Below are 24345 nucleotides of genomic sequence, written 5' to 3'. Positions count from 1 at the left end.
ATTTTCCAGAAACACATCCTGCATAAGGAGACAGAACTCGATACTGAGAAAGAAAAAAAGAAGGATGCATCTCCAACTACTACTTACGTGGCCATGAAGGTCTGTGTTTAGCAGCATCAGGGCACAGGTGAGCGTATGAATCCCATCTGAAACACACAACAGCCAGATGGCTGTGATTACTCCCCTTCCCACGCAGTTTTTGTGTTTGCTGTCTTGGCGGCCCACCCATTGCAAAACCAAGGCTAGTTGCTATGTCTGGGGACCTTAAAGAATACCTGTTTCTTTCAACCGCATAAGATGGTTAAAAAAAAAAAAAAAAGATAGCCTTTTTTCCCTCAGTCTTTACCTTTTCCTGAAATGATCACCAGGGCTTTAGACCAATTTTGTCAACGGCTTTTTAAAGACCAGACTTTCCGCCATATCCATTTTGTGCCGATGCCATTGTAGAATGGGGCAGAGACCCTGGCAAACAGCTAGTTTGCCCCCCGCTGATCACAGTCACCACAGGGATTTGTCCTGAGGTCTTTAGCCATCATTCCCAGGCAGCCTGTAAGTTCTTGAGATGTTCAACAAACATTACTACTACAAATGAGTGCAGCACTTCTGGCTCTTTGACTTAACAAAGCTCACATGAAGCTTTCCTTCCATTTGAGACAGCACAGCACCCTCTTCTGTACCAAGCAGCCTGGTGGCTTGCTGTTATTTCAAAACCATGCTGTGTCCTGAAGCTGTTCAAGGTCAAGAGACTAGTCTCCATGCACCACCCTCACACCAGTGAGATGGAAATGCACTCTGGCACATCAACTGGTCTTTGCAAGGACCTCACAAAAGGGCTAGAGAGCACCAGGGAGGAGGCAGGGGCAGAAATACTACAGCCTTGGTCTTTGGCCCTGCTCTTGGCATGACTTGATGTGCTCACACAGACAGGCTGCTCCACAGACCAAGCCAGATGTGACATGATAGCCCTGGCTTATTTCCCTCATGCATGCTGCACACGGTGAATTGGTGACCTAGGGTTGGGCTGTGACATACCCCCAGGCTTGGCTGGGGAAGTGGCACTGGTCTCTCCTTGTGGGGACAGATGTGCAGCCACAGAGCACCAGCCACGGCCTGTTCCCATCCTGGTCAGCCACTAAACAAAGGCACCATTTGCGTGGAATAGTGGAACAGTGACAAGCCCTGAGCACCCTATGCTCAAGACCAAGCTCTAAACACTGCCAGCTAAAGGCAGCCAAACGCACAAGCCCAGGATGATGGCAACTGAGCACATGAGCTTCTCCCTTTCCTGAAAGAACTGTGGTCCGAGGAAGGAAGGGTTCCTCGTGGGAACATGATATATTTCTCTTTGAGGGCTGACAGTCCTGAGGACATGGTATGACGGACATCTCCCTTCAAGAGATAGTAACTTTCTAAGAAAGATGCTTCCTGTGCTTTCAAAAGCAGCAGCTTCAGGCTTAGGACAATGTCCCTTCTCAGTGCACATTTTTGAGGCTCTGTGGGAGGTTCTGCCCTGACATCTTCACCTGGCTTTACTGTTATCACTTTGGTCAGGTAAATCATGTCCCACATGGCCCCAAGGTGGAGCTGGTGTCCCAAAAGCCTCTATTCTCTCACTGGCACTTGGCTCAGTTGCATTCACTTTTTCTCTCGGCTCACAGGGTATCTCAACACAACCATATAGTTCTTCCATGTCTGGGCTTCATCAGTACAGGAAAGCACTAATAGCATGTCCAAGACACCACCCCCTGAGAGGAAAACCAGCCACTGCACGCAGCAGTCAGCAAGGCAGTTTCTGCCGCCTTCATTTGCAGCATCCCATCATGCAAGGCTGAAGTGACCCTTGGTGTTGCAACAGCCATGTCTCCATCAGTGGAGGAGTCAGTGGATCAGCAGGTAGTGATGCCCTAAAACGTTTTAGAGGGCTGTAAGACCTTCTCAGCTGCCTGATCATCTTCAGACAAAACTGCTTTGATTCTATCATGCCTCTGTGCCCACAGGCCATCACAGCCAGAGCAGATAACACACAGTTGCTCGAATTTCATCTTGGTGGAACACCTTTTGTAAGTTTAGGCTGGTGCAACGAGGAATTGCTTCCTGAAGAAAGAGCTTGCAATAGCTTTCTTAAATTATCATGCATCTAGTGCATGCTTTTGCAGCATCTGCCTGCCCAGCAGGTGCCATTCAGGCCCGGCTCTGGGTGGTTGGTTTTACACTCAGGTTCTGTGGCACACGTGCACTGTGAGCGTGCAATGGACACTAGAGCCAGGGAAAGAAAGTGGTACCTTCCGACGTGCTCTCTTCTGGGTTGCACTGGCAGTATCGCCGAGAGAAATGAATTAGCACCCGCTCCCGTTCCTGTGTCTCTCCCATCAGTGGGAATGCTTTCAAGAACGTCCTGCAAAGTGAAAATGATAGTTAAACATGTCATGAATCTATCTGCTGGGCAGCATCCATGCTAAGGAGGGAGACGGAAAGGAGGTCTCGAGAGCAGCTAGGAAGGCCTTTGTCCTCCCCCCAGCCCATTCAGCCCTGGGCCCCTGCAGGTACAATGCAAAGGGTGTCTATGGAGCCAGCTCTGAGCTGTGTAGGGAAATGTGCTGTCAGCTGAGATCTGACCCACCTGTGGCTTGATGGCACCAGGATGGGTCGTCTGTCCCAAGGGAAGAAGTTGCTCCCACTTGCTCTGATTTTGTACAGGATGGGATTCCTGGGAAAGCTGCTCTCCACCATGGGGAAGCAGGCTGGGGGCCCTCTTGTCGAAGCCCACTTTTCATGGCAGTACTTTGTGCGAAACATGACACCAAAGCAAAGATTAAATGACAACCTGGAGCTGCCTCCAGCCCTTGTTCCTATCAGACAGGCAGCCCCCGGTGGCACCAGGAAGCCTGGGGGAGAAACCCACCACACTGCTCCGCTCTGCCCAGCCCGAGCCCTGCGCGGGAGCACCAGAGACCAGCTCACCTGAGTGCTTTGTCAAGGGTCAGGCCGGTGAAGTCAAAGAAGCTGAGATACTCCTCTGCTACCAACTTGCTAAATTCGTTACTGTAATTAAAGAGGGAGTAGTCAGCCCTTTCATTGGGGAAGAAGACTGTCTACAAGAAGAGCAGCAGACTGCTGTCTCCTGGCCAGCCCAACTCCCAGCAAGATGCCACAGATGTGATCCCAGACCCAGGGGGACTTTCTCCCAGCTTGAAACACTGCTGGAGGACCCCTGACCTACAAGGGGTCCTAATGTGCCCACAGCCTAGCAACTTGTCTGCCAGCCTTAAACACCTGAGAATGAGAGGTGCCTGCCCCCAGTGCATCCCTCCGCTGTGCTGCTGGCCAGGCAGAGCCTCCTCCCCAGTCAGCCGGGAGGAGGTGGCCATGAGGATGCGGCCATGAGGATGCTCTGTGCTCATCGATCACCTTCTCTCTTACCTAGTCCTCTCCCATTGCTGGACACATCCCCTCCTCCTACTGCAATATTATTGCTCTCCACTTCACATTGGCCCCCATCCCACCCTCTCACCGCAACACCTTGCCAGCATGCCAGATGGATGCCGCTGGGGACTGGAGCAGGGTAGCCCAGGTGAGCTTCTGGCCCTGCTCATCCATGGATGCTTCTCCAGAAACCATTCCCCTGCCACAGTTTTGAAGGATGGTCGAAGAAGTGTGGCCTTTAAAGCTAGAATGGGTGCTAGTTACGTTCCTCTGTCTACACAACTCAGGCAGCAGAAGTGCAAGAATAATCAATGAATGCTGGCAAGAAACAGGAGGTGACCTCAATGCACTCAGCCTTTGCCATACACAATTCCTTTTCCTCCTCCTCACCAAACAGAAAGCATATCGCTAAGCATTGCACATCCAGTTTCATGCAAGGACATGTTACAAGCAGAACTCATTGCTTTTCCTGCAGCCTTGTTTCATCTTCTCCTGTGAGGCGAATGCTGTAAAGCCTCTGGCATGGGTGCTGATTGGAAGCATAACACACTGCAGGATCAGGCAAAGCAGCATGTCAGCTCCAGGGGAGAGGTCCAGGCTGAGTTTTGAGGGGTGGGACATAAGTATTGGTGCTGGAATTTGTGCAGCAGACTGTTTCAAAGCCATATGAAACCACAAGGCCTCACACTCATAAAATAATCTTATAATTTGGGATTGCTAGCTCCGGGAAAGAGCGTGTCTTCAAGGGTCCATGGCCCCCCAGGTTACTCTGTCTGAAGCAGTGCCACAACAACTGGCATGCAGATTCCTGGCAGCGCCCCAGGGAGTCTTCTCCAGTTGTCCTGGAACTTCACAGCAAGGTGATGTGAGATGGGGAAGACGACCACGTGTTTGTGAAAGATGTCACCACATCTTCATCCCTGTGCAAAAGAACGAGCAGAACCAAGCAAACCCCAGGCCCCACTGGGAACCTCTCAGCTCTATGCCTGCAGAAGACTTCATGCATTGGCTGTGCGAGGGCTGGGAACTAGCCAGTGCTCTCCCTTCCGCAGGTCAGGTCCCACCTCACACATGCAGCTGTAGTCCCACAGAAGAAAAGGTTGGATTATTTCTGTTCTGGCACCTACTTACCAGGTCTCCTGGGAACCAACATGAGCACTGTGGGCACTGGGCACACAGCAACCACTGCCATGCACTGCAGCGATCCAGAGGGCAGAGCGGTGGCTGTCTCCCCCCACTTAACCTCAAGTTGAACTCGAAGGACTGGCCTTGACCAAGGTTCGCTAAAGCCAAAACACTTGGTGGGGCTATAGCCCAGCACATGTCTTGGGTGGGCTGGGTTGCCCTTCAGGTCTCTCCATGGCCTACACCCTAATTTACACTCCTAACTAGGTCTATAGTCAGGCAGGAAAAAGCAGGTGGGAGTTCCCCTTCACCCCACTCTTCCATCAGGGCAGCCCAGGAAGGCAGGCAGGCAGGCATCGCTGCCTGACCCCCAGCTCACTGGGTCGTGCTGAAGGCCAGGAGTCCACAGGGAACCTGTGAGCCCCAGGACGTGAGGTCCATGCCAGCTGCTGCAACGCCAGCAGTTCCCAGCCTGGGTGCCCATCTCGCCTTCCTGTGTGCCTCACTGGGTCCCGCTCAGCTTGGAAAAGGTCCAAGCAGGGACACCAGCCCTGCCAAGGGAATGAGACAGTGCTGCAGGATACGTGGAGACAGCCAGCCCCCAGGAAGCAACAAATTCCTATGCCGAGCCAGGGGCTCAGTGGCATTGATGGGACCCTTCTCCCTGAGCTCCAGAGCCAGTTAAGACGCCCCAGGCGTGCCTGTGACGCAGAACTCTGGCACTGGCCAAGGCAAGACCATGGCCTACACTAAGGTGGGCTTAGGTGTTTGCTCTTTTCTCCTCATTCAAGAACTGGCCTCCTCTCCCTCTGCGCCAGTCCCAGCCCCTCCTGCAGAACAGGTAACACCTCCACCACGCAGCTCAGACACAACAGAGATGTCCCCACATGAACAGCAAAGTGATTCCCACAGGGACATGCCTGGCATTCTCTGGCTGGTGGCCCTGCCACACAGGCAGCCTCTGCAGACCTCCTCTCACCTTACACCCCAGCCTGATGCTCCCCTGCTCTGCCTGGCTTGGAAAGGTCCAGGCACCAAGAGTGCTCACTGATCTGCTGGGTCACAAGCCACCCCAGGGGTAACACAGGAGCCCTGGCCTTTTCCCACAGTTTCATTCCTGCACAGCTGGACGTGGACAGAGGCGTGCTGTTTTATAGCCGGGATCACACTATCCTACAGACCTAAGCCTGTATTTTCAGGGATCCTTTTTGTGCCACAGTCACCTGGGTCAAAAAAAGATTGTCCACAAGAAGTTTGGCTAAGTAAAATTCACCTGATCTAGAAAGGAGGTAAATGCACTGTGTGCCCATGCCATGCTGCCCGTGGGACAGACCCCTGGTTCTCAGCGCACTGCGATGCTGAAACTGTGCTCTGCTGCTTGCTCCATCACTGCCTGTGGGGTTTTGTCCACACAGTGCTCCCTTGGGAAACCCTGCAAGGAGCACCTGGCACTGCCGGTGCTTCATGGCCTGGCAGCTGAAACAGCTCAGCCTCCATCCAGCAAGAGACATGAGACCGCAAGTAGTGATGGAGCTGAGACAATGCCACAGACCAGTCCAGGAACAAGAATCTTCCATGGAGAGTTCAGCTGCCAAAACACATGCTCTTCAGAGAGATGAAGGTGATTTCTGGATTTGAGGTTAATTTCACAGAATTTTGTCAGCTGCACTTTCTCGTTCATCAAGCCTTTTCTATTTGTTTGACAAGGATGAGTGGTTTTGGGTTTGGTTTGGTTTAGGCTTTGTTTTCTTTTTATTTTTTTCCTGAGAAAATTGCCAGTGTTCACAAAGGAAAAAAAGGGGTTAAAATGAACTAAAAAGCTTTAAAATTAGATTTTACTTTTTGCACAATCATCCTAGCCAGCCCACCTCCTACATGGAGCTGGCCTGAAAGCATCACTTAAATCCTATTCCCACCACTGTAAGTTGGTCTTACACTGTCTTAAGTGAGCAAGACCAACTTAAAACACAACTATCCTCATCCTTCTTCCCTTCCTGCTCTGCAAATCCACCTGCTTGGTCAAAGAACCTGCAGCTCTATTCAGGTTTTGTGCTGGAAAATTACGTGGATGACAAAACCCCAGCTGATCAAAACAAAAGTTTTCTTTTAATGGCTGTGTCAATTCCCAAATGTGGGTCACCAAACAGCTTCCCAAGGCACAAGGATTGCAAGTGTGAGCGAGGGCTGCAGAAACGAGCAAAGGGACACACTCAGATGCACCCCCAGAGACCCACTTCTGGGCACATCCCCCACCCAGTGAGCTGTCGTGGCAAATTTGCGAGAAAGGAGAAGGATGTTAGACCTGAGGCAGCAGCAGCCAGCAATGCACCTGCTACAAGAACCACAGCAAAAAAGAATGGGGATGCTGCCAGGTGATAAAAAGAGCCTCTCTAGGAAACCATTCACGGGCTCCTTCTGTCCCAGGACTAAGTTGGGAGTCACAATCTTTGGTACTGAAAGGCTGCGTATTTGTCAAAGATCAGTTGTGTTCTGCTGATCTGGACAGGAGTGAGACATTTTAAGGACATAAAAAAAACAACAGCAACACAGGTTATATCTGATCCAGAAGAAGGATGATGGGGATTGGTGCCCTCACACTCACTGGCATCCTAAAAAATCTGCTACTGCTACACTCATTAGTCTCTCTCAGAAATCCCCTCTCACTTTTGATTAAATACTTTTTACTTCCTTTTTGTCTTATTCAGACAAATCTACCAGTGAGGTGCTTGGACCTCTGGTGTATACCTGGCTGTCCATCAAACCCTTCATGCCATCTATACAGACTGGGTCAGGAGGCACAGCAGCAAGATTTTGGGGTGCAGACACGAAAAACCTGGGGACTGGCAGGGAGTCCAGTGCAGATCCAGGTCTGGATTCCAAACCCTTCAGCCTGGGGACTGCTTTTGAGGGGGGTCTTTCTGGGCCCTTACCAAACACAGGAAGCTCTTGATCTGGTGGCAGCCTGTGGCCATTGATGCCCAATACAGGCGGGCTGCTTGTAGAATTCAGGCTGCAAGGGCATTGGGCTTGGACCAGTTTCAACTGGAAGGATCTCCAACAGCCCCGACTCCATCCAGCAAGCCCTTGTAACAGCAGGCTTGTCCCTCTCTGCCTCTGTTCTGTCCTACCAGCACAACCAGTGCTCCCCCCAGACCCTACCCAACACAGCTCTGTTTCTGCTGGCCATGCCCAATGCTGCCATCTCCATCAACCCACCTGCAGGGCTGGCTGCCACCCAAAGCCCCACTTACTTCTTCCCAAGTTGGCGTGCTACATCACAGCGCTTGAACCCCTCAAGGTTGTAGAGGCGCTTAGCCAGCCTCTTGGCGGCCTCGCTATCTGCCCTGCAGCCGTTTGCCAGGGTGTCTGTGCTGCCCTGGTCCAGCTGCTCCGTGCTGCCCATGTCAGAGTCTGAGTCGGAGAGCGCGTCTTTCAAGCTGGCATCACTATACAGAAAGAGGAAACAACTGAATGAGAAGCAACGTGACTTGGAGAAACCCACATAAAATGCCACACAACAATATGTTTGTGAAGTGGACAGTGGACAAACCCTCTTTCATTTCAGGTCAAATGAAATAGTACAATTTATTTCAAATTCGTAGAAAAAGACTGGAGAGAAGGTGACTTCTCCCTGAGAAATGAGGATGCATCTGCTTAAAGCAAGCAGACCCATCACCTTTTTAAGCTTCCTCTCTTTCCACTAGTAGGGAAAAGGCTACCAAGCTCTTTCAGAGCTTTGAACACTCAGGAAACCTAAGGGATAGATGGCATGCTTTTCAGTTCAGGTTATTGGCTGAGGATGAGAAACTGCACTTACATAAATCGTGCCAATGGGACTGGCACCACATCTGCTGTCACTGGGGGGCTGCTCCTCTCCTAGCTGCCTACTGGCATTGTGGCCAGCCGTTGTACAGACAACATGCTGAGCAGCCCCACTGGCACCACATAGGTGGGGCTGTGTCCCTTGATTTTATTGCCCAAGGCCAGTCAAGGCACCTGTTAATGTGGTTTTGGGCAGTGGACTCACTGAAGGCCTGATAGTTAGCTGGACGCACGGCCTCGGTCCAGCTCTCCCACGCCCTCACTGCTCAGATGAATGGTGATTCCCTCCAGAGCAAATGTGGACACCAAGTGCCCAGCCTTGCTTTTCTGGGTTCCTGCAGGACCCTGCAACTCACCTGCAGTTTGGGGTCTTGGGTCTGAGAACAGGGAGGACTCAGGCACAAATCCACTGGGGACTGGCTGGTTTAACACCATGAGCACTTGGGTCCCCAAGCACCAGCCCTAATGTATGGGTAGGAAATTTCTTCCTGTCGGTGTTTGGCTTCTCTGCCATGACAGCACATGAGAGGAGGCATCAAGGGGGAAAAAAAAAAAAAAAAAGCAGCTCCATCTCTATCATGTCCCCTGAGCCTTGCTCCTGGAATGGAACCCCATAAGACAAGGAACCTTGCCCAAGAAATCGCCAGCCTGTCTTACCTGATGGAGTTTATGATCTTGGTGGCATCTTCCTCTGACCCTTCCACGTGGAACCCATTTGGGATACTCTTCAAGGACAACCGGCTCAGCACGTTCTCTGACCTGCTGCTGGTAATTGAGTGCCTGAGCGGGCTCCCAAAATCTCCCTCCACTGCCTTTGCTGCCGCCTGCTCTTGCTTATCAGCAGCCATGTGGTGAAGGGCTTCTCTCTGCTGGGCTACCAGTTTCTGCTCCAAGAGCTCTGGGCTTTCCTTGACCCTTTGCTGGATCAATGGGGTGAGTGGGGCTTCAAAACTGACACAGCTGTCTGTCTCATCTGTGAGAGAGAGGACGTCCAAAGAGTCCAAGCTGCTGTAGTATGTACCCTTCATAAGGTCAGACTCAACGATCTTCTCAAAAGTCGAGCTGAACCCATCCCTGATGTCTTTGAATTGAAAATGTTCCTTGTCATCCTCACTGTAGATCAGCTTGGCATCTCCAGAAGCAAACCTGGACCAAAACAGGAAATGTAGAAAATACTGTCAATGTAATTGTTTGCACTGTTCCACCTGGAGCTAGGAGGCAAGCGAAGAGACAGAAATCAATGCTGCGATTACAGGCCCTTGGCATCTGTCTGTGGTATAACCTCCTTGGTTCCGAATTTTATTACAAGCTTCCAGAGCTGAAAAAGGCAGTTTTATGATGAGCAATCCCAGAGGCCTGGCCAACCCTTAATTTGGGCATGCCCCAGTAAATGCCAGATCTCTGAACTGGAGATATTTGCACCTGACATCTACTACTGGATCCACTGCCAGAATGGATTTAATCTGCAGGTTATCTCTCCCTTCAAGTGCTCCAATTATAGCTACTTCAAAAGCATGAAAATCCTCTAAGATCGAGGTCAATTCATGTAACTTTGGATGTTGACAGCAAATGTCCTCGGTCACTCTTATAGCAAAGAAAAAGCAGCAGCTTTTAGGGAGCAATTCATATGCTGCAACTTCAGCCTTTTTTCTTACATGAGGCATCCTAGAAGCGCACAGCACCCTACAAACAGTTTTATCTCTCCTGAGAGGTATGTAAAAGGTGATGGACATACACCGAGGCAGGGGAGGCTCCTCACTGCTCTACAGCTAGCCTGGGGGATTCAGGCACAGCATTACAGGCTGTGAAATGCATGAACATATGCACCCGGCTTCCAGGGAAGCATGGATGACCCTCAGCAATCTCAGCTCTGTTTGGCTTTGAATGCAGGGGCATTCAATCCAGTGTACTTCTCAATATGAACCTACACTGGGAGAATTAATCTGAGTCAAACTCAGCAATACCCAGTGTGCTGGGAGCCCTGGAGAGCTAGGAGGGCTCAGTCCCTCCTGGAATAGATCAGGCTGCAAGAACCTGCCTGAAATATCATGGTTTCCCAGATGAAACCTACCTACCACCCCACTTCCATCAGACACTGCTGTCATTTGCTTTGTCAGAACCAGACATTTTGTGCTGGGATACAGGTAAAAGCTAGTGGAACAGTAAGTTGGTTTTTTCTCCACCTGTGACAGAGTTAACTTTCTTCATAGCAGCACGTATGATGCTGTGGTTTGGATTTGTGACTAAAACAGCGTTGATAATGTATCCATGTTTTATCTGTGGCTGAATACGCCTGCGTATTCTCTATTTTTCTTTCTCTATTTTTCACTCCCTGGCAAGCAGGCTGGGGGTAGGCAAGAGGGTGGGAGGGGACACAGATGGGACAGATGACCTGAATTGACCAAAGACATATTCCATGCCATATAATGTCATTCACAGGAAAAAAAAACATCAAACCCACTAAACTTCACAGCCTTAATTACACCCAGCAGTGGGAACTAGGGACCTGCCTCGGCAGCTCATCCCATTGCTAAACTTCTTGTGACAGCCCCCACTGTCAGTGAACTGCCATCTCACCTACAGAGGGTCTGTGTCCTCTCTACACCAAGGAAAAACCCTGTGCCTTTGTGATTTCCTCTGGTCTTCCAAGAGAGCAATCACACCACCCCTTTGCCTGCATTTCTCCATTCCCATTGCCAGCATGTCTTTGTGCAGGAGCACCCATGCAGGAGGGCATGCCCTGGCTGATCCCTGTGAGGTCTGGTACGCAGCATGTGTTTCCAGAGGTGTTGCACCCTGCACCTCCTGAGTATTTACTTAGCAAGTCCCACACTGCCATAATCCCAAACCAGACAGTTCCCACTCTCTCACCACACCAAACAGAATCATTTCCATTAACTGTTCACATCACAGAGTTTGTATTTTCCAGCCCTTTACTTATGCCTTGAGCCCAAACTTGTACAGCAGCAAAAAAGTGAGAAAACCTGTGACTGTACAAACGCCCCAGCAAAGGCTGTGTGGGACAGACTGCAGCGATCAGGGCTGGAGCCGTCATCCCGGGTGGCTCAGTGGGCACCAAGTCAGGCACGCCACATCTCTCCTTGTGTGGTCCCAGAGAAGACGAAGGACAAAGAGGCTTTCTGCAGCTTACACCATCCCAGGAGCACCGTCTGCATCTAATTCAAGCAAAGCCAGGCTGAGGTGGAAGACAGCAAAAGACCTTGCTCGTGTGAATGAACCTGACATAGTGTCCCCACAGAGAAGCCTTGCATATTTATTGCACAGCAGGGAAGGCAACTGCTTTACATAAATAAGGAGCTGTGTATTTATTTGCATTGCAATCACAAGGTTTTATAAGCTTATTGAAGTAACACTGTATCTAATCACCTGTGCTGCTTTTCCCAGTCATCTCTGAAATGCTGTTTTATTGCTCATGGCAAGGCATGCAGAGCAATGCATTTGGTTATTATTGCAGCTGAACCATACTGGGTTTTTATGCACCGAGTTGTTTATATTTCACTTCTCACTGGTTAATTAGTTGTAATAAAGTACAACCTAGTTTGCGGTGTTGGTGGAGTGGGGAGTCCTGACAGAGAAGGACATGATGGCAATCAGGACTTCCTTACCTATGCACTGCAGGCTTTCTGCAAAGTTTTTCCTGAAACTTTAACAGAATTTGAATTGCTTGACAGCTATATGTTGCCACAGGAGGAAATGTGTGGGCAAAGGCAGCAGTCCCAAACCTACAGGTACTACACATGTCCACAAGCCAAAGGTGGGGATTCCTCTATTAAAAAGTTTGACCTTTTTGATGAGTTGATGGGGCTGAAAGCAAAGAATATCATTCACTGGTGATGCTCTCAGTCTGACTGCAGAGCTGTGACCTCCCTGAGATCAGCAGGGACAATGCTGGGGGCTTCTGGGAAGGTGAAAGACCTCTAGGGAACACAGCCAGGATGATAAGAAAAGGGGTTTTTGACAAACAACATATTGGCATGCCAGCGCACGCATGGTATAAACTAGAAAGGGGGTAAAAGGGACTCAGTTAATGCAAACTGCAGGACAAGCTCTAAAGCTTTGGCTTTATTTCCCTGACTCTTTTTAACAACAGTTTCTCGCACAGAAGCACAAATCTACCTCCAGTGGGACAATCGTGGTTTCTTTCTCCAGCTCCACCATGGAGTTGATGACCTTGGGTGACTCTTTCCCCTTTCATTCTCCATTGGTTCAATGGGAAGAGCAAGACTCAACATCTTGTAAAGTACTTTAGGATCCAGGGACCAACTGCATCATACAAGCACCAACATGCAGATGGTAAGTGATTCCCTTGTTCCCTTCCCGCCTCCTCCCCCCCCCCCCCCCAGCAGTGAATAGTTGTCTGCTCATCAGTAAACCATTAGTCCCAGAGACAGAGAAACCCCAGGTTTTCTTATATCCAGAATGGGTTGTAACAGAAATGGCAACATACCAAAGGGAAGTAAAGAACAAACTGGGGAAACTCAGAGATGATGCAGGATGGCAGTGACTTCCCGGTGCGTTGGTCCATCTGTCAGCTTTGTTACTCCTGACCCACACTGATCCAGGAGTCAGACAGTCACCTATGGTCTGGAAAGACCAGGTCCATGCTGTATTTGGCCCGGCCACCTGTTTCTGCCATTTACCCTGAAGATAGGTGGTCAAAGTACTAAGGAGCTCAAAAACAATGAGCTAACCTGATCCCCAGGCAATAAGCAGTTTCCCAGATTTCAGCTGTGTCCCTGAAGTTTTCCAGCTGCTCTTCTGCCTTTGAATACAGTGTGTGACTTGTCCCTTGTGCATCCAGCTCCCCCAAAAAATCATTTGCTATGCAAGTAAGTTTACAACATAAGATCATGGCCCATGCATGTAGAGTCCAGTCATGTTGCACCATCTCCAGATTGTCAGCCTGCCACTTCTCCCAATTCATACTCCAGTACCTTAAAATAACTGCACTTTCAGTCATTGTAGCGGCATTCACTGGCCACCCTTAGCTTCCTCGTGAACTCACTATCTCTGCCAGGGAGCCATATACCAAGCAAATACAATTCCCTTGCAACCCGAGAGACCTGCAGACATCCAAGACCTGACTGCATAGCTTATGGGGCTGGCGGGACCTGCCTGGGGGTAGACTCCCCTAGCTCTCTGGACATCAGCAGCCTGCACTGGACACTCTTCCTTTTCAATACTTTCAATTGAGCTTGTTGAAACAGTGCTGCTCCTTCTTGCTGGGGGCCTCGAGTACAGCAAACCACCAGCTTTTTATAGGGGAGCCTGTTCAACACTTGAGAGGCAAAGAACTAGGGATGCCTGTCGTCAGCCTACACACTGTGCAGCTTCCCAGCTCTGCTGACGCTCCTGCCTACACTCCAGACAGCACTGAACAAATGGCTCAGCCTGAAACCTGCACTGGACTGAAACCAGGAGGAGATTCACTGACCTCTCTTAGCAACTTGTCCCTTTCACAACTTCTCCTCTTAAGAAGGCCATGCTCCTCCATGACAACCCCTGCTGCTCTTCTCTAGCCCCCACCTGCATGCAGCACCTCTCCCATGCCTGGGTAGGTACATAGGCAGGGCCACAGGATTCACAGCAGCCATCGTCCCCAGGTGGCTACAATATAGGCCCCTGCATGATTTCTGGTGGCAGAGGAAAGATTTGTACTGTTCCCACAGGAATGGCACGGGAAGCACTCCACCTGGTCCCAGTGACCAGGCATTTCCCCTCAGTCCCTAACCTGCAGAGCCCCGGGGAGGTCTAGGCACTTGCAGAGGCATAACACCAGCTGTGGACACCCCGCCAATGTAAGTGTCTCCCAGCCTGAGGAGCCCTCCTGCGCCCGGACAGAGGGCAAGGGGCTGAGGCGCACTGCGCACAGGCTGGCTTGTCTCAGGCACCTGAGAAGATGGCAGTCATCTCCCGTCTCACACTGCTGTCCCCGTGTCACCCAGGCACTGGCAACACCTGACACAGGTGCAGCTGGGAGCAAAGCTCCGTGCCTTGCCCTCCTTCACTAACGGCAGGGACCTTCGGACACAAAGTCGTTGCTAACCCAGGGGCTGTCAGAGCGAGCCCAGCTGCCGGAGCTTCCAGGGCGCAGCAGCCCCCCGCCGGCCAGCCCGGCGCTCCCTGCCCTGGCTGCTCCAGGTCACCCTGCCCGGTGCTGCAGAGTCCCACCCGCGAGTGCGGCACCCCCGAGGCGAGCCCGCCCGGAACTCTGGGCCCCCCGGCGCTTCCCCGCCGCTGCAGTGACGGGGGGTCGCAGCGGGGGAAGGGGGCGCGCAGCCCAGCGGGAATGGGAACCCGCAGCCACCCGCTGGCGAGTGACACGCGGCGCGTGGGGCCCGAGCGCGACACGCGTTACCCGGCCACGCCGCGGCGTCGGACTCACCCCAGCTGCGCCTCCGGCTCGTCCGCACTCGGAGCTCCCGGGGGTCCCCGGCCGCCGTGCCACCGCTCCTGGCCGAGAGGCTCGCCGGGCCGCTCCTGCCCGTGGGGGCTCCTCCGCCCCCCGCCGGCACCGCCCGCGGCCGGCGCGCCCGCCCCCGCCGCCCGCTCGCCGCGCCCCTGGTCCGCGGCTCCCGGCTCGCCGGCCGGCGGGTCCTCACGGCCCCCCTCCGCCCCGGGCGGGGGACCGGCGCCGTCCCAGGGCCCGGCGCGGCGCGGGGAGGGCGGCGGGCAGCAGCTGCTCCCGCTCATAGTGCGCTGTCGGCCCCGCGCTCAGCTCCGGCTCGGCGCCACCTACAACGGAGAAGAAACCACGTCAGGGGCGCCCCGAGGGCCGGCAGCGGGGCGCGGGCCGGCCCGCAGCAGCTCGGCCGCGACCAGCGGAGCTCAGGAAAGTCCCCCCGCCCCCCGCGACCCCCAGCGCAGAAGCAAGGAAGGACCCCGCCGGGTCCGCTGCCTGCGCGAGGGCTGGCGCTCGCTGCTCGGCGGGATCCGCGGAGGAAACCCGCCGCCGTGGTGCGGGGACACCGGGGGCCTCGGCACCCGCCTTCCCCCCGCAAGCCCCAAGCGCGGGGCCCTCCCCGGCTGCGGCTGGCAGCTGCCCCGGGCTGGGGGCAGAAGCATGGCACGGCTGCTCTTCCCAGGCTGGCTGCTGAGGTGCCGTTCCCACGTACTCCCTGCCCACCACAAACAGGGGAAATAGGACATAGGTGTGATTCTTATTTTATTTAACACTTCTAAGAAGCTGTGATGTGCCAACCTGTGTGATTCTCCCTGCTGACTTCGCATTTCTGCAGAGCTCCTTGCCTGCCAGAGTAACGGGCAACTGTCTTTTCCCCACACACCGGTACTGCTGAAGGGTGTCATAAGTTGCCAGCTAAGGGTGGCAAAAGTGTCCTTACTGAAGATACTCTGGGATCTCTCTGTGCGGCAAGGGAAGGATGCTGTATTGCACCAAATAAGACAAGTAGCTTTTTCATTAAAAGGCACCTTATCGGTGGACATGCCCATCAATGAAAAGTCTGCAAGTCTTACAAGCACTACCCTTAACTGTAGCCCCACAGTGCCGTGCAACCTTTTCTCCACTGTAACCCCTGCAGCTGCAATCAAGTGCCACCAGAAATGCTCTCTTCTGGAAACAGGAGGTTCTGTATGGTGCCCAGACTGAGCTGTGATAACAGCTGACTTTGTTTTCAAACAATATCTCTTTTCACCTGCACAGGAAGCGTGGCTAATCAATGACAGCAGGCAGGTAGGACCCCTGCGTTCTCCCTCTAATTCTGTTCCTAACTCACATCTCAAGCAGATCATTTAAATGCCCTTCCTCAGCTTCCCTCACTGTAAACCAGGGATTATACATCACCTCTGAGAAGCCATGAGGGTGCCCAGGTGTCAGCAACGGGCTCTGGGTGCTCTGGCTTGCTGAGCTGCAGCTTTTGTTAGCAGCAAAGCCACTAATTGCTTGGACAGTGCAGGGAGCTGCTAATTTCTTGGTAACAAGAGGTGCTGGGCTGCATCTGCTCTCACAACCCCTCACCCTGTGGAGATACCAGCAGCCCCTCCCTGCTGCTGATTCTTCTGCACCTGGTCAAGGAGCAAGGGAGAGGTGGGATTTAACCCTGAACACCCCTATGTGGCCTGGGTAAGGGCAGATCCACTTGGGTACGTGCTGAGCTGCTGGCTAAATGGGACAGATCCCGAGGGGAACCCCAGTCCCCAGCTGGTTTTGCTCCAGTCCCACAACCCAGACAATTCAGGACCCAGGATCTAGCCCGCTCTCCACATCCTGCTTCCTGCAGCTGGGGGACGTGGTGGGCTGGGGAGTTCAGAACCCAGCGGGGGATGGGTCTGGGGAGAAATGCTCCTCAAGGTTTGCACATGCCACAGTCATGAGATGGGGCAGGTACATCCTCAAGGCAATGCTGGCGGTTTTACCTCTTTTCCACGTGCATCTCCTGCTGTCACAGAGCACGAAGCATCGCTGCGCCTATCGCACTAGGCACAGCCAGGCGCTTCCGATCCCTGCACAATCCCTGCCTGTAACAAGGGATCAAAGAAAGTGAGACCCAGGCTGGAGAGGAGACCCCCTTGATCTCCGGCCACCCTGCTGCTGCTCCATATCGGACTGTTTCCCAGACCCACCCCATGGCCAATTTTTTGCAGAGAGCTGTCAGTGGTCTTCCCTCTGCACACCTTGGTCCTCCCTGGTTTTCAGCCATGGCAGTGCAACAGCCAAGTGTGGGAGTAATCCTTAGGAAGGGTTTCTAACTTCTTTCTTTATGAAGTTCCCCCCTGACCAATTAAAGGAGAGCAAAGGGACTATGTGGTTGCAGGTTTCAGGAGAAACTTAACAATGAGCCCACTGAATGTCCAATTTCACCCACCAGATCCATAGGGGAGACACCTGTGTCACAGATGGATGCCCCTCAACAGCCCTCCCCAGCCCCACCACAAACCAAGAGCCAGGTTAGAGGTCTTTGAGCTCATCGTAAGCAAATCTGAACTATCAAAACCATTGATAGCAACATTTTCCTTGCAGAGCGCATTGTACAGCGCAGACTGGCAGGGACAGTGGGGCTCTCCGTGAGGTGACCCCAAGCTGGAGAAGCAATACTGGCCACAGATGATGTGTCACCTACAGACAACTGCCTGCCTTGCTATAGAGCTGATAGAGACAGACAGACGGGGCACCATTGCCTGGGTGCTATTAAGCATCTGCCTCCAGCTGGGTGGGTACGGCCCCGGGTGTGCCACCTGCTTTCCAGTGGCTGGAAAGAGTCCCTGGAAGAGCTTGACAGCAGCTGTCTTTATCAAGTCCCTGTGAAGGCATCTGCTTACGCCCTCTCCTAGGCTCATCCTTATGGGCCTTTGACCACTCTCTCAGCCAGCCTGCCTCTCCCTGACAAGAGAAAGGCCAGCCTAGACTTCTGGGACACCAGCACATCAGCCTTCTGTGGCCCAGAACCTCACCCACAGGAGCTGAGCCTTCCCAAGGGAGGTCAAAGCAAGCCCCTGGGACAGCCCTCGGGTTCACATGTGGGCTGAGTCTCCTCTAGCTTGTCCTTCCACCACCCCAAATGAAGATGAAAAACCTGAAAATCTCTGTTCCACCAAATCCAGCACAGAAAATCAGTCCCAGGCTTTTGGTCTTCCCATGTGCCAACAGCAGGGCCAAGCCAATGCAGCATTTTCAAGGATTTTACCTGCAAAACTACCAAGACTCTCCTGAACATGAGCACACTGTAACCTCGAGTAATACTGAAAACCTAACATTTTCCAATTTCCAAGTCCAATTTTTTTAAAACCAGCCAAAAGGTTTGGGCTGAAATTCCCCAGCTCCTTGCCATCCATCCAAAAACTCCAGTAGGAACCAGACACCACTCAAGCTAAATTCCAGTCCATTAGCTAAAGCTTGGCCCAGCTATATGCAACCAGAAAACAGGAAACTAAATGCGGTTAGAAGATGGGCCTGAGTAAGAAATGTTGGCAAACTTTAGTAAGTGTGAAGTCCCATCCATCCCTCCTAACTTTAACCACTTTTATTATTATTAAAAAACCACACCAATATTTTTGTTATTATGTATAAACTACTGCATTACACCTACTCTGTTTTACCCTCTGTGAAGTCTAACTGGGATGTTTATGGTCTGGAGTCAGTAGTTAAACCCTTAGGCATGCTCTGCCTTGGCCTGGATTCCTGCTGGAGAAGAGACATGAGGGGAGCCCTGGGAGGATGCATGCACATCAGACTATTGCTGAGCCAGGAAGATCATCAGCTCCCAGCCTCCAGAGTACTGGTCTGAGCAGAGCGAGGAGGGGAGATCCAGGCCTCTCACAGCCTCCTGGTCCCTCTGAGCTTTGTATATCTCCTGTTGGATCCCTCCTCCATCGCACACATGTGGATGGAGGCTGTCATGTGCACCTGAAGTCTGCAGGCAAGCTAAGTGTCTATCAACCAGGCCAAATTACCCAACAAGTCATTAGCTACTTGATTTATGCTTGCAGTGGCAGTCACTTGAAGCACATCCAGGTTATGGGTGGTTGAGGCTTCCCAGAAGCTCCAGAGAAACTGGGAGGTTGGGTCATAATGGGCTGGGGCTCTGCTCCTAGCTGCTCACGGTGATGCCTTGCACTAGTCATGCAGCTGAGCCACATCCAGCTGTGCAGCCCAGCCAGCTTGTCCCATAGTAGCTGCAGAGCATCCCTCCCACTCTGCAGCCCATGGGGCAGCCATATGCAGAGGGCTTATCTGTGAACTGCCACCTTCCCCAGCTGTGCAGGGAACGTACATGGACAAAGGGAAGAGGAGACAGGTTGTCTTGTCACAACTTGGACTAGAAGGAAGACAGCCAGAGGCAGAGCAGCTGGTTGCAACTGTCCACATCTGCCTCCAGCACATAGCTGGAAGGTTACCAACACTGGACATTGTTCCAAGACAGACTCTCTACACCCTTCTGTAAGCTCAGAGAAAGTACCAAAGTGCAGCTCAGCCTCTGGACCAAAGGAGCCACAGCTTCAGCCAGGCCATCAGGAGAGGACATGCTGCAGCACTGTGGGAAGGGCCAGGTGGGCTGATACTCCAAGGTTCTCCTCTGGGGCTCCCTTCCATTGCCCCAGAGTGGTACAGCCTGGCAGACAGGAGCCTGAATTGGACTGTAGGCTGACAGTCCCTGCTTGTTTCTTTTTGTTTCTGCTGCAAAGTGCTCTCTGGCACAGGTACGGGCTGGAAGGTGGAATGTGGGTTCCCACCAATGGATTTTCACATGACCATAGGTCCTGCACTTTCTGCAGACTCAAGCATCCTCTCAAGTGACTGCTGCTTCCCTAGGTTCTGTGGTTAGAGTGGGCATCCCTTGCATGTCCATGGCTCCCAGCCTCCCACAAATGTGACATTGGTTAGTATACAAAAAACAGGTCTGGTAAGAAAATGGAATGATGTGGCTTATGTCCTAGCCAGGACTGCTCACACCGATGGCTACTGTGGCCCTGCTGAGTTGTAGACAGTTATTAAGTTGCAGTTCCACATCTTGGACCAGACTAGCTCTGTGAGACCCACTGTTCTGGTTTCAGCTGGGATAGAGTTAATTTTCTTCTTAGTAGCTGGTGCAGTGCTGTGTTTTGGATTTGGTGTGAGAACAATGTTGATAGCACACTGATGTTTTTAGTTGTTGCTGGGTATTGTTTATTTTAAATCAAGAACATTTCATTTCCTTGGGTCCTGCCAGCGAGAGGGCTGGAGGGGCACAGGACACTGGGAGGGGACACAGCCAGGACAGGTGACCCAAACTGGCCAAAGAGGTATTCCATGCCATATGACATAATGCTGAATATATAAACTGGGGGAAAAAGAAGGAAGCTGGGGGACATCCAGCATTATGGCATTTGCCTTCCCATGTAACCATACATGTGATGGAGCCCTGCTTTCCTGGAGATGGCTGAACACCAGCCTGCCGATGGAAGTGGTGAATGAATTCCTTACTTTGCTTTGCTTGTGTGCGCTGCTTTCGCTTTACCTATTAAATTGTTATTATCTCAACCCTTGAGTTTTACATTCCTTTCCGATTCTCCTCCCCATCCCTCGGGGTGAGGGGGGGTGAGCAAGCCTCTGTGTGGTACTTGGTTGCTGGCTGGGGTTAAACCACGGCACCCACTTAAGCAGAAGAACATGGATTCATGCTGGAAAGAGGCTATTACTGCTGTAGGAAAGGTTAAGTGAATCCAAGGCATCCATGATTCAGTGCTAACCACAGCCTTTCCATCTCCTCCCCAGTGCTGGGGCTTGGTGCTTCCACCGCAAGATGGGAGAGAGGCAGAAGGGACTGAGGATCCCATCCCCTGCAGCACTCTGATGCTGCCCTTTCTTGCAGGGCAGATCTAAGCAAGCCAGCTGCTATTAGCTTCATTTACCAGAAACCCGGCAACATAAGCCCACCAACTGCCATGTGCCCAGTGCCACAGGAGAGCAATGCAGGACAGCCACCAACTCCTGCTCCAGCCTTGCTCTGCCCCTGGGGTCCTACATGGCCCCTGGACCACAAGATGGGGCAGGGCTGGTTAGGGGGCACAGAGAGCAGAAGTGCCCCACTGGTTACTTTGGGATGATGGCTGGATTGGCAGTAGGGCTAGCAAAGCCGGGTTGGCATCCACTGCAGGAAAGCACCGGTCCCAAAGAGGCTGGGCAGAGATGCAGCAAAGTTTGCCCTGATTGTGTGAGGGGCTGGACACCACACAGCAGCTCTTTCAGGAACTGCCTCTGCAAGTCTCCCAGCTTTTGTTGAAGCTGAATGGCTGGTGGGAAATGATTTATTTTTAATTTTCTTCCCTGCATTAGGAACTGGAAAGACTCCCACTTCAGTTTTGTGTAACCACTTGGCTGCTGCAACACAGGAAGGCTTGGAGAAGAATCCTGCTGCTTAGTCGAGCACAAGCTTTTCCTCAAGCTCACACTGAGCTGGGATGCTTTGTGCTGCAACCTTGCTTTGCCTTGCTGCTCTGCATCCCATTCCCTCGGGCTTGGTGGAATTGGGGTAGCAGCTTCTTCATGAGGGCTTTGCCCTCACCCTGGCACTGAAAAGATGCAAAGAAGTCCAGGGGGTGAGCAGGAGACACAGGGATATCAGGGAGGAGAAAGGCACATTCTGATGTGGTTTCCGTGGTGGTGGAGGTGAAGGAGAAAACAAGCAGATCCTGTGCTCATCTGACAACCTCAGAGTTGAGTTAAGAAAGTGGGGGGGAGGGGGAGAAGGCTCGGGCTGTCAAGAGGGGGAATGGGTTGCAAAGTGGGTTGCCTTGCTCTGGGATACACTGGAGTGCAGATCCCAGGGGAAGGAGGGCACCACGACCTTGCACCTGCTTGTGTGTAGCCTGCAAGTTTGGAAGATGCAGAGCAGAGCAGGACTGACCTCTCTGGGACCTTCAGCAAAATTGTAGAAGGAGGCCTGACCCAGAGCATCACCACACTCTGCTGGACCTGAGGTGGTGGCAGTGCCAACAAGGGGTGTTGTAGCCCTTGCCCTGGGCCTGGTGCTAACAGGGATGAGCCAGTTCTTGTGAGTGGGCTCGAAGCAGCAGCTTTGCCCACAGTTTCTTCTGGTGCATGGGGGTGAGGGCTGTCAAGAAGAGAAGACAGAAGATGCCTGTGCCACCACTCAGGTGCCACGAGCCCCTTGGCCTCACAAATCCACACTGGCACCTGGAGGCACATGTAATCCTATAACCAGCTTCAGTTCGTATATTTCTTCCTCATACCCCACAGCATAGGGCTTGCTCAGTGTAATGTGAATGTAGCATAGACATACCCAGACAGGAGCATCTCAGGATTTCCATCCTCTGGGTGACTCCCAGTACCACACATTCAGACAACCAGGTAAGAAACACTTAATCCTGCTCTTTCTAAGTTATTTTCATCCCTGGGGCAGGAGGCACCCGCCTCCCTCCTTGCTTGCTGACCACCATGAAATGCAGTGCTTTCTGTGCCCCAGGACCCCATTCTAGGCCATTGCAAAGTGGCCACAGATTTCTCAAGATGTTGGTTTCTTAAAAACACCTTCCATCCTCTTTTTGCAAGAGTGAAAAGCAATTTTAGGTCACAGCTTTTATGGAGGGAAGAGTTCTTCAGCAGAATTCAGAAAGATGCAACAGGCAGATGTTTCCTGCTTGGCCCTTTCCTTGATGCAAACTGTGCCGTGCAGACATGGAGCCACCACTGACACATGCGGCTACAGCTGGGCCTTGTCCCTGTCTGCCTTACGCCCAGCCTGCTGCAATTGCCTTCTGCTTTTCTTAGAGGGGGAAATACTAATGAGCTGAATCACTTTTTCTGGGCATCTGGCTTGGGTTTTATAAGAGCTTAAAAATTCCCTTGGTCACTCTTGTTGGAGAGAGCCCTTGAACTCTTTGGGCTAAAACGCCTACACTAATGTCCTTCACTGCGATAAGCCATGTGCTCTGAGTTCCCATCCCCTCTGAGCAGGAGCAAGACATGCCGCACAGCTGTTTGATGTACACACTGTTGATCCCATCCATGTTGTGGCCGGTGAACAGGAACGGCTGTGTTTTTATGGCCCAACTCACCAATTAATTTATAAAATGCAGGTGCAACACATCACCCTGGGAGGAAGGTGTATGCATGGGCACAGTGAGGAGCCAAACCCATAGAGAGATGGAGAGATCATGGTTCTTCCTTTTGAAGCATGTCTCCTCCCTCTTATGTCTCTGCATTGACTTCTGCCCTTTCAACATGGCTGACAATAAAAACTTTTTACCATTCTCGTTGTGAAAATCCTCTTTTGTTTCTCTCATGGGCTGAAGGCTTGTTTTTATATTATTTTGGTTTTATATGATTTTGAAGACCTCAATCATATCACTTCTCACCCTCTCCTCTCCAGACTGTAGTCCCTGCCACCTTAGCTTTTTCTCATAAGACAGCTTCTCCACCCTCTTGAGAATTTTGACTACCTTTCTTTGGATTTCCCCTGACTCTATTACTTCTATTACTCTGTTACAGTCTAGAGATGGGGAAAGCAGCACTGCATAGTGAAGTCAAGATGTAGGCACACCAAGGATTTATACAACACCAAACTGTTCTGTACAGCAGCCTCTGTTCTATACACGAATCCTTCCCTGATGACATCAAGCTCTAACTCATCTGCAACAGCTCTTCTGAAGACTGGGGTCTCAGGAGCAGGGCTGGGCTGGGGTCTCAGCCAGACACTGATTATTTCAAAGGTGCTACTGCAAGTCAGGATAGAGAGGAAAGTGGGCAGAGCTTGAGGGATTCAGTACTTCCCCACTCTGTTCTCCCCTTAACATTCCTCTGACCATGCTACCTTGGAGACTACTCTGTGAAGCCCTTCCCTGTGCTCCCAGAACCAGCTGGACCCACCAGAAGAGGTCCTCCAACATCTAGTGGAGGGCATCTGTGACTGCATTACCCATTCTGTGTAACAGCTAGGAGCTGATGTGTGCAACTGTTCATAACCCACACCATGTCCTGGTTCAGGTGTGGCGCCCATGGGTACATGGAGGTGCCCTTCCCTCTGAAGATCCAGATGGGACCCATCTGCCTGGGTCATTCTAGGAGAGATCCTGACAGTTTTGGTTAGTCTCAGCTTGTGACTTGAGAAACCCATACCATTCTTCAGTTCCCTGCTTTGCAACAGCCTTTCTGAGACAAGGCAAAGCATTCAATCTTGTAGTTCTCTAGCTCCTGGAAACCTGGTAGAAGTGTACTGCTCTGTGCCCTGTGGGGGGAGGGCTGGCAGGAGCGACAGAGATGCTCCAGATGGGGAAGGACTGGACACCCATCCTGGGGTCAGATCTGCGTACTGTCTGCTCCAGCCCACATCCCCAGGCAGTGAGGACTCGGGCTGGACAAGGGCCAGTGTGGTGCTGTGGGAACCCCAGACCAGGCTTCAGGGAGCCACCTGTGAGAGTCACCAGGGCCAGCCTGCCATGCCAGGGCCAGGGTGTCAGCTCTCCTGACTGGGTGTCACTGCACGCCAGCACGCGCCT

At 52.1% G+C, this 24345-nt stretch overlaps 1 protein-coding gene across 4 annotated transcripts in view; it reads right to left on the bottom strand.

Moving 5' to 3' along the window:
• The window catches only part of PSD2 (pleckstrin and Sec7 domain containing 2), a 78902-nt gene that overhangs the window by 26716 nt on the left and 27841 nt on the right, over window positions 1-24345 (bottom strand). The window contains exons 2-8 of one of the 4 annotated variants that reach the window (XM_037397592.1): window positions 16768-16869; window positions 14777-15126; window positions 9028-9516; window positions 7800-7994; window positions 2962-3042; window positions 2283-2395; window positions 88-146 (exon numbers count right to left, since the gene is read on the bottom strand). In XM_037397592.1, the coding sequence (XP_037253489.1) occupies window positions 88-146; window positions 2283-2395; window positions 2962-3042; window positions 7800-7994; window positions 9028-9516; window positions 14777-15084 (1245 nt within the window). In that variant the 5' untranslated portion in view covers window positions 15085-15126; window positions 16768-16869. Of the gene's footprint in view, window positions 1-85; window positions 147-2282; window positions 2396-2961; window positions 3043-7799; window positions 7995-9027; window positions 9517-14776; window positions 15127-16767; window positions 16870-24345 lie in introns of all 4 variants that reach the window. The other 3 variants (XM_037397590.1, XM_037397593.1, XM_037397591.1) reach the window with 3 other exon arrangements.

This window comes from Falco rusticolus, chromosome 8 (genome assembly GCF_015220075.1).
Source record: "Falco rusticolus isolate bFalRus1 chromosome 8, bFalRus1.pri, whole genome shotgun sequence".
NCBI classification, from domain to species: domain Eukaryota; kingdom Metazoa; phylum Chordata; class Aves; order Falconiformes; family Falconidae; genus Falco; species Falco rusticolus.
This window is presented reverse-complemented; position numbering and strand designations above follow the sequence as displayed.